Source organism: Miscanthus floridulus, chromosome 19, assembly GCF_019320115.1.
Source record: "Miscanthus floridulus cultivar M001 chromosome 19, ASM1932011v1, whole genome shotgun sequence".
Taxonomy (NCBI): domain Eukaryota; kingdom Viridiplantae; phylum Streptophyta; class Magnoliopsida; order Poales; family Poaceae; genus Miscanthus; species Miscanthus floridulus.
The window spans coordinates 38325408-38335196 of NC_089598.1; the positions used below are offsets into that span (position 1 = coordinate 38325408).

The 9789-nt window shown below is 50.2% G+C and overlaps 2 protein-coding genes and 1 pseudogene across 3 annotated transcripts; all 3 read left to right on the forward strand.

The window, feature by feature from the left end:
- Positions 1-10: 10 nt before the first annotated feature.
- LOC136527906 (uncharacterized) lies at positions 11-3810 on the forward strand. 2 transcript variants are annotated; one of them, XM_066520764.1, is made up of 8 exons: positions 11-283; positions 405-606; positions 711-820; positions 2401-2479; positions 2547-2614; positions 2759-2825; positions 3301-3444; positions 3524-3810. In XM_066520764.1, exons 1-8 carry the CDS (start codon positions 59-61, stop codon positions 3547-3549), a joined length of 921 nt encoding a protein of 306 aa, XP_066376861.1. In that variant the 5' UTR covers positions 11-58; the 3' UTR covers positions 3550-3810. The 2 variants fall into 2 exon arrangements, with proteins under 2 accessions (XP_066376861.1, XP_066376862.1); XM_066520765.1 differs by having other exon boundaries at positions 3358-3444.
- Positions 3811-4527: 717 nt separating this feature from the next.
- Positions 4528-5879, forward strand: LOC136529749 (metalloendoproteinase 2-MMP-like). Its single transcript, XM_066522821.1, has one exon. The coding sequence runs from the start codon at positions 4659-4661 to the stop codon at positions 5763-5765; it is 1107 nt and encodes a 368-aa protein (XP_066378918.1). The 5' UTR covers positions 4528-4658; the 3' UTR covers positions 5766-5879.
- A 1934-nt stretch (positions 5880-7813) lies between these two features.
- On the forward strand, positions 7814-9561 carry LOC136525906 (serine--tRNA ligase-like; annotated as a pseudogene).
- The last annotated feature ends 228 nt before the right edge of the window (positions 9562-9789 follow it).

Below are 9789 nucleotides of genomic sequence, written 5' to 3' on the forward strand. Positions count from 1 at the left end.
AAAGCACGTATCCACTTGACAAACCCCATCCAAAGCCCCGCGGCCGCCGCCGCGAGAGATGTCGCTCTGCTATTGCAGCAGCAGCACCGCCGCCGGCCGCGGCGTTCTCTTCCCTAGCCTCCTCCTCGGGCGGCGCCACCGTCCGCGTCACCCCCTCCTCAACCGCCGGACCACTGCGACCGTCGCCTCCTCCTCTGCCGCCGCCGCCACCACCTCCTCCCTCTCGCCGCCGCAGCAGCGCCAGGTCACCGTCTTCGTGGACACTCTCCTTGAATGGAACCAGGTCAGTGACCCGAACCCCTGAGCTCCGCAGCTACCACACCTGACATCCCTAGGCACGGAACGCTTCCCACGGCGAGGCGCTGTCCTGCGCGTGCGTCTCTCACTCTCTCGAATCTGTTCAGAGGATGAACCTCACCGCCGTCACCAACGAGGCCGAGGTCATGACGCGCCACGTGGCGGACTCCCTCGCCATGCTGCCACCGCTGGAGCGCGCGTACCGCGGCCGTTCCACCTCCGCTGGCGGCGCCATCGACGGGGTCAGCCTTATCGACGTTGGCTCCGGCGCCGGGCTCCCGGGCCTGATCCTTGCCGTTGCGCGGCCGAGTAAACACCCCTCTTTTCCAGTTAATTGGTGTTGTGATGTGGCTGGGAAAACTAGTTGTGGTTGATTTGGTTGTTGCAATCTCGATTTGTTTCCTTGGTTTCAGGCTGGAAATTTACACTGTTGGAGTCGATGCGGAAGCGATGCACCTTCTTGGAGCATGCCGTTGAAGCCATGGAATTGTCAAATGTGGACGTGGTGTGTGACCGAGCTGAGGTAAGATGGTTTTAAGCTTAGCATATGCTATTATGCTGCCAAATATTTATGGCGTACATACCGACAGCTCATATAGACAAAAGATAAAATGCATAATTTAGAAGATATCACAATTCCATGTTTGATTGTACAACAAACATGATAAAACATGCTGCAGTACAAAATAAATTCATTGACATCACCCCAGTGTAGCAGTGCTCGTTTAACAAATAGATCATTTCATGCAATGAATATAGGACTAAAGTTTTTAAATAGATGTGTGAATTAGACTCCGCAAAGAAAACATTCAATGTTGCACATAACACAAAATCTAATTGGCCTCAAATTCTAATCAAGAAACCAAGGTAGTACTGTAGCAACCATGTCAGATCTACAGTAAGAATACCTAAAACTTCAATACATAAGGTGGGGTATCAGTCAGATTTCTTGTAGTATGAACGGGTATATTTATTCAAAATCAAAATTATGGCATCACCAAATTTATCTAGTCTGCTTTGACTTAATCAAGCAATGCTTCTCTCTTCCTTGGTTATATATATGAATTTGGAGCTATTAAAATATTGTGAAAACACAGCACATATTCCTTCTGAACCTTTTTACAGTATAAACACATGATGGTTATTGATCAAGGAACATTGCCATACAGTTGAAAGATGACAAACCATGGTCGTGAGGCTGAAGGCCAAGTTCAGTGTTAGAAGGCTAAGAAATTGAACTGGTTCCCTACAATAGTGTTGTAGCGTTCAACTGCTACGAGTGGCATCAGCCATCAGGCACACAACAAGCTTTTGATAGATAACATAGATTGTTCTGCAGCTCAAACAGAGTCCCTTCTATGCTCCTAGGATTGGGGAGTTCAGGATTGAAATAGAGCAAGGGCAGACTGGGGAAACGCTGCAAGCCACCTGCAAGACTGCAGCCTGCAGCTAGGCTTGTGACCTACTGTACTCTCTTCCGGCCATGGGTCATGGCCAGCCTCCAACGTCTGGCGGTCTAGCCTTCGCTACCCCATTGCTCAATTTGGCCATGCTGGCGCACCGCTGCTTGCCGGTCGACGCCTGTTGATTTGGCTGCCACCAGCTCTCTGCTCGGGTTTCGCAGGGACAAGAACGAGAGGAGAGGACAAGAGACAAGGGAGAGGGCATCACTGTGGGCACATGCATGCGAGAGATGTAGATAGGTGCAGCTGCGCAGGCGATGAAGTTTGTTGGGCTGGGAGCATTGAGAAATGTACTTGGGCCACGCCTAAAGGGAGTACTAGAATTTTTTTGGGAAACACCTAGGACGGTGGTCCTAGATTGCACGTTTGTTGTTTTAAGAAATCTATATCTTTTGTTGCACTACTATAGTTGTTAGGTCTTCAATTCATTTGTGCTGATTCTACTATAGTTATTACTTATTAGTCCTTGAGTAGATATGCTTCTATTTGTTTCCGGGTGAAGAGATTGATTTTCTGGAAACACTTCTTGCCTACCATGAAACTAGCCATGGCACGCTTACATTGTTGTTATGTTACCTGCAGAGGAATCTATCTGCATTATTAAAAATAACCATTTTCTTTGCGTGGCTTTATAGGACAGAAAGTTGGCCAAAGTCTTGATTTCAGAGAAAAATATGATATAGTAGCTGCAAGAGCCGTTGCTGAACTGAAAGTTCTTGGTATGCGATATTTGAATTTATATTACAAGACCTGTTTTAGCAAATTATCTAGAGTCCTCTTTTGCAGCGGAGTATTGCATCCCATTGGTTCGCATTGGTGGTTTGTTTATAGCTGCAAAAGGACATGATCCCCATGTAAGTCTTGGATTTTCTTGTCTTACTAGCTGTGATACCATTGGACACTGCAAACACTTATCCACATAGTTTCCGAAACTATATATATTGCTTGCTCGGAATTGGATTCAGCACTTTAATTTCACATCTTTTTTTTTGGTACAGGAAGAAGTAAGAAATGCAGAAGGTGCAGTACGGAAATTGGGTGGTTCCATGCTTGAGTTATGTAATGGTATTGTCTCCTGCTTTTAAGTGTGCAGAAGGATTTTGTGTTCTTGCAATTTTATTCTCTCACTTTCTCTTGTAAAAAAAGGGGCATTGGTCTTAGGGAACTGATAAAATGTGACTTGGTGTGCATGACACGGTTAAGAAAAAAAAAACCTCCATAGTCTATTTAGTGTCCACAGAAAAAAATCATAAAAGTTCAGTGTTCTACAGAGCAAAATAAATAAAAAAAGTATTAGATGAATTAATAGCTCATATTGCCTATAGTGAATTCCCCTCCTTGACTATAGCTCGCTGGTGTACTTTCAACGTGATACAGTACTATTGTCTATTGCTACTTTGCATTTTTTAAGCATTTTATCATTTCATCAGTAAATTCTGGAATGAGATATCCTATGGTAGTTGAAGTCAAACACAAATGTTGACCTCATTCATGTGCTCATTATTATTGTACACCATTATTTTGCTCCAACATCATCCAGCCTTTCAGGTTGCAACAAAACATAAAGCTGGTAACATGTTAAACTTTTTGTTCTCAGTTGAATCAATGGGACCTCATGGTCAACGAACAGCTGTTATATACATCAAAGAACATGCCACTCCAAAAAAATACCCGCGCCTTCCAGGTATTTCCATGTGCCACCATGAAAAGCATCACATTTCAGAAATTTCTGTAATCTGAAACATTCCATTGGTCCCATCCAGGTACTCCTTCTAAGATGCCATTATGAGAAGCGTGTTATTGTTGTTGTTGTAGACCTTTTCCATCAATTAAAGACCATAATTGTGGTTGACCGACCTAGTTCATAGGTCATCTACTGGAAGATGTCTTTGTTAGAAGGATGGGTTTCTGGACCACCTTGGAATCCAGTAGCTGTTAACATTTCTTTGTTCCAATGTGTTGCTCTCCCCCTTTTTTCACACTGTTTTCTCGGGTTGGTGTTAAGTAACCACTAAACTGAATGACGCTAAGAAGTTTTTACTGCTGCTCTTGTAACTGTCGGAACTGGAAAATTCCAGTGTTGAAATATATTGGTGATGATAGTAGGGATATATTTGTGGGATAGAACGTAGCAAATGAGGTATTAAGGATTTCTATCAATCAATAAGAAGAAGAATAGTCATACGAGGACATGGAGCCGTAGCCCTTCAACTGCGACGGCTCCAAGTTGTTCTTATGCCACCACGAATGTCCCTTGTCCATATCTCAATGACTCTTTCTGGTTTCTTTCTAGTTGGACTAGGGCCCTTCAACAATTTCGTCCCTGTTACTTACAAAAAAACAATATCAAGCGCTAATTGCTACAACTCATGCACATGGGCACTATCATTGCCCTCTCCTAAACATTTTTTCTTTGCCTGTAGCGCTATACCAACTTGATTACTTGAGTAAGAACAACGAAGCTTCTTCACATACTTTCCCAGGAGCAAGTCCTCACAGGCCCTGTCACTAACATATTGACCATTATACACACAACAAACACGAAACTCATTCCCCAGCTTGACCCAACCAAACTCCGCACCAATCATGCTCATAGTTTTCAAGGCGTTCAGGCGTACCCAGCTCGCCTGGGAAACAGTAGCGCCTCGTGGCCTAGGCGTCCAGGCGTACCGAGCACTCGCCTGGACGTCTAACCGCCTTTTAAACTATGATCATGCTACAAAGAAGTTTTTTTTTTTGACAAAATGCTACAAAGAAGGGTTCCTGTTCTCCCATCTTTAGCCGGCTGACCAAATAGTCGTCTTTGGACGACCCGTCACCCTTCAAAAACATCGCCCAATTGTCCAGCCTCATCCATTCTTCCTCAGAGCTTCTTCCCTTCTCCCCCGAAAGGTTGCAATGGCCAGCACCACCACCTCTCCTCTCCTCCTGATCGCCGCCATGGCGGTGGCGATGCTTGTCGTCGCACCAGTTTCGTCGGCCGACTTGCCATCCGGTTTTGCTTCCATCGCGTCCAAGATCCCAAACCCTTGGTCGGCGTTCCAGAACCTCACCGGTTGCCACTTCGGCGAGCAGCAGCAGGGCCTCGCCAAGGTCAAGGACTACCTCTCCCACTTCGGCTACCTCCCCGAGTCGTCCGGGTTCAACGACATCTTCGACGCCGACCTGGAGGAAGCCATCAAGGTGTACCAGCGCAACTTCGGCCTCGACGTCACCGGAACAATGGACGCGTCCACGGTGGCCCAGATGATGGCTCCGCGGTGCGGCGTCGCGGACATCATCAACGGCACGTCCACCATGGGCGGCGGCGCCGGCACCTCGTCGTCGCACGTCCACGGCCGGAACCTCTTCACCTACTTCCCGGGTTCCCCGGCGTGGCCGCGCTCCAAGAAGAGCCTCACGTACGCCATCACGCAGACCTCCCTGACGTCCATCGACCGGGCGACGCTGAGCCAGGTGTTCGCGCGCGCGTTCGCGCGGTGGTCCGCGGCCACGACGCTCAACTTCACGGAGACCGCGTCGCCGAAGGATGCCGACATCACTATCGGCTTCTACGCGGGGGACCACGGCGACGGCGAGGCGTTCGACGGGCCCCTGGGCACGCTGGCGCACGCCTTCTCCCCGACGGACGGGCGGTTCCACCTGGACGCCGCCGAGGCGTGGGTCGCCACCGGCGACGTGTCGCGCGCGTCCTCGGACGTGGCCGTGGACCTCCAGTCCGTGGCGGTGCACGAGATCGGGCACCTCCTCGGCCTCGGCCACTCGGCGGAGCCCAACGCCATCATGTACCCGACCATCACCTCGCGCACCAGGAAGGTGGACCTGGCCGAGGACGACGTCGCGGGCATCCAGAACCTGTACGGGGGCAACCCCAACTTCAAGGGCGTCGCGCCGCCGGCCACCAGCAGCCGGGACATGGACAGCGCCGCCAGCGCAAGCTCCCGACCGTGGACCGCGTTGGTCGGCGCCGTAGCCGTGGCCGCTGGGCTCGTGGTAGCGTGGTAGTGATCGGCAGTTTTTAGGCTGACCTTTTTACTCTGTTTTTTTTTTACTTTTACCTTAGCTGATTTAAATTCTTGCGTGTAGATCGATCAGTAGATACATTTTTAATTTATATACTTGTTATACATACAGACACATAGAATCTAATCCTATTGCGTAAAAAATGATGTGTGAGGTGGCACTATCGTTGATGAATGATGACTGAGTTTTGGGGTTGGTGACATCGAGATTGGCGCAGAAGGCAGAACGCGTCCGCGTGAGACAACTCGTCGTCCATTTGCCGTCCGTGTTTCTTGTGCGATTCGAATTATGGTTGGTGAGTGTCCACCGATGTCCCGTGCGGTCATGTCTCATGCCATTCAGATGCCGAGCCTCTCACCCGACGCGCACGCTGCTGCGGATACGGACCCACAGTCTTCCCCCTCCTTGATCATCTTCTTCCTCCGTGCAGCCCCTCCTCCGTCCACCTCGACCACCGCCCAGCCCACCGGTGACCTTTTCGCTCGCTGTCCATCCCCGTTGAACCATCCCGTCCTTTTCTAATCCTAATCAGTGAATTCGTCCGGTTACTCCTCGCCCTCGCCACGGGCACCGCCCATCCGATTGTCTACCACCACCCGCTCGGCGGCACCACCGCCGCCTCACTTGTCGCCCCTCAACCCGCCACCACCGTCAGACCCTTCTCTTTCTAAGCCCGCTGGCCATGGAGGGCTTCCTGAAAACCCTAACCACCACCGCCTCAGCCTCCGGCGACCTCGTCGCCGGCTGTCCCACCCATCACCCGCCCCTTTTGCATTCGGATTCGCTGCCATCCTCGCGCGTGCGGCATTTGGGGGAGTGACGCACACACGCCAAATAAGAATTTGGTGCAGACGCAGGTCTTTAGAGGCACCACATCATTCACAATCAGCAACGGCCGATGCACTACTCTTTTTCTCCCCCTAGAGCCAGGATTGGAGGACATCTGATTTTTTTTTTTGAGAAGGATTGGAAGATATCTGATGACAGGCACGATTATTTATCTAATAAAATTATTTAAATACGCAGCTCAGAGCAGGGCCCACCCTGGACCCCCAATTTGATGGGCCCCGCCCCATATATACAAACACTAGTTTTTTTTTGAGCACATACACACTAGGTATAGTAAAGTAGTATTAGACTGTCTCCAACAACGCACGCAAACGGCGACGCAATCGCAAAATCCATCGTGCACAGTGTTTTGCGTACCAAAATCACGCTCCAACGGCGAACGCAAACAAGGCAGCCATTTTGCCTCGCCGGCAAGTCGCAACGCAACGCAAACCACTATAGATGGAGGCGCCTGTGCGACGGAGGCCGGCGGAGCGGAGCTCGCGGCGGAGCTGACGCTCGCGGTCGGCAGAGCCACGCCCGGTGGTGCGCGCCTTGCCGAAGAGGTCGAGCAATACGACGGCCGCCCGGAGCTCGCCAGCCATGGCCTCCATCACCCGCGCCGCTCGTGGAGGCCCTCCCAGCGTCGCCCCCGCGCCTCTCGTGGTCCAACGGCGGAGGCAGCCTCGGCGCCGCGCCCGTGGCCGGCGGAGGCGGCCCTCCCCTCGCCTTGCCCGCGCCGCTCGTGGTGGCCGGCGGAGGCAGCCTCGCCCACGTCGGATGCGGACGCGCCCACGCCGCTCGTGGTGGCCCTCCCCGCGCCATGCCCGTGGCCATCGGAGGCGGCCCTCCCCTCACCGCGCCCGCGCCGCTCGTGGTGATGAAACGAATAGAGGGGCGCCGGGCTCCCTACGAGGGAGAGAGAGAGAGGGGCCTGGATTTGGGTCTGGGTCTGTTGGAGAAGGCGAGATTTGGTTGCGAGAGCTTTTTACTGTAGGTGACCTATACTACTGAATGGGGTATCGTGTTTGGGTTATTTCTGGAGACAGTCTTAGGCCTCCTCGAGTTGCCGTGAGTCCACCACCGGCGAACGACTAGCAAGTTCTCCTGGATCTGCCGGCCGGTGTATATACATTCCCGGTTCTGGATCATCACGCCTCGCCTGCACCCAACAAATTTTCCGTCCAAAGTCATCCGCCAAGATGCTAGACATCAATCTATTGCGCACGGGAGAGAACAAATGCGACGGCAAGCCGGATCTTGTCCGCCTGTCTCAGCTGAATCGTTTTGCCTCTGTCGAGCTAGTTGACGAGGTCATTGCCCTCGATGAAGCATGGCGCCAATTGCGGTTCGACTTGGACAAGGACCGGCAGGAGCTCAACGTCGCTAGCAAGAAGATTGGAAAGCTCAGGACAGGCAAGCAAGAGGAGGAGGCGCAGAAGCTCATGGATGGCACGAACGAGATCAAGAAGTGTCAGGCTGCCATGGAAGCCGAGGAGCGGGAGGCAAAGGCCAAGCTTGAAGCCAAGCTCATGACTATTGGCAACATCTTGCATGAATGTGTGCCCGTTAGCGACGACGAGGCCAACAATGTTCTCGTGCGTGGATTTGGAGAGAGGAGGGTGGGTGGAAAACTCATGAACCACGTGGATCTTTGCATAGCAACTGACATTGTCGAGTTTAAGAAGGGTGTTGCAGCTTCAGGTGGAAGGGGCTTCTATTTGATAGAGGAAGGTGCCCTCCTGAATGAGGCACTGCAAAGATTCTGCATAGCTTTCCTGAGAAAACGAGGCTATATGCCCTGTTTGGCCGGCAGAAATTTGGCTGAAACTGACTGAAAAACACTGTTCTGGCTGAATTGTTGTGAGAGAAAAATACTGTTCCGGCTGAAAAAAAGAAGCCGAACAAGTCGAATATAGGGTAAGACGAACGGGGCCGCATGACGAAGGAAGCCATGGGAAAGTGTGCTCAGCTATCACAATACGACGAGGAGCTTTACAAAGTGGAAGGAGAAGGGAAGTTCTTTATCGCCACGGCGGAACAACCATTGGCCGTCCTTCATCAAGGTGAGCAGTTTCATCCTGATCAGTTGCCAATTAGGTACGTTGGCTTCTCAACGTGCTTTCGGAAAGAAGCTGGTTCACATGGGCGAGACACAGCTGGTATCTTCAGAACGCACGAGTTCGAAAAGGTTGAACAGTTCTGCATCACAAGCCCAGATGGCAATGATTCATGGGAAATGCACGAAGAGATGATTAGGAACGCGGAAGATTTCTACAAGGAGCTTGGCATAGCAGGCCATGTTGTCAGTGTTGAATCCGGTCCTCTTAACAACTCCGCGGCGAAGAAGTATGACCTAGAAGGATGGTTCCCAGCATCGAAAACCTACAGGGAACTAGTGTCATGCTCAAATTGTACAGACTATCAAGCAAGGAGGCTCGGAATGACCTATGGCCAGAGAAAGCATGGTGACACAGTCCAACAAGTATGTTCACACACTCAACTCTACATTGACCGCAACAGAGAGAACTCTCTGCTGTGTTCTGGAGACATACCAGAGAGAGGATGGTGTTCAGATTCCGAAGGTGCTGCAACCATATATGGATGGGATAGACTTCCATTCAAAAAAAACTTCGGATGGAAAACAAGGTGGTCGCTTACGTTCAAAAAAAAGAAAAGAAAAGAAAAAAGAAACAAGGTGGCCGCCCCAATCTTTGAGCTCCAAATAAATGAAAATTGAGCTAGATGAGAGACGAGTCAAAATGCTAAGCTACTTCTACTCGATGAAGAAAAACTCTGCAATCTGCTACTTCTATTTTATTTTATTTATTTTAGATGTATTTTTTAAGGTCAACCGGGGGGGGGGGGGGGGGGGGAGGGGAGGAGAGGATCCCCACCTGAATTTGTATTACTCATTCACTGAATTTGTATTTTAGATAAGAATGGCTAATTCTATTTTATATTATGACATTTATGTTCAATTTGTAATAAGAAATAGTGATGATTAGTCATAATGTCATATGGTTTCATCACCAAAACACGAATCCGATCTCTGGTACATTCCACAGTTCTTTTCACTATAAAAAAAGAATTTTTGAAGACAAGCCCCCCTTATTAACAGTGACAGACATCTTATGGTGTCGTCTTTGTAAATAATTGGACTCGCTCAAGCAAACAC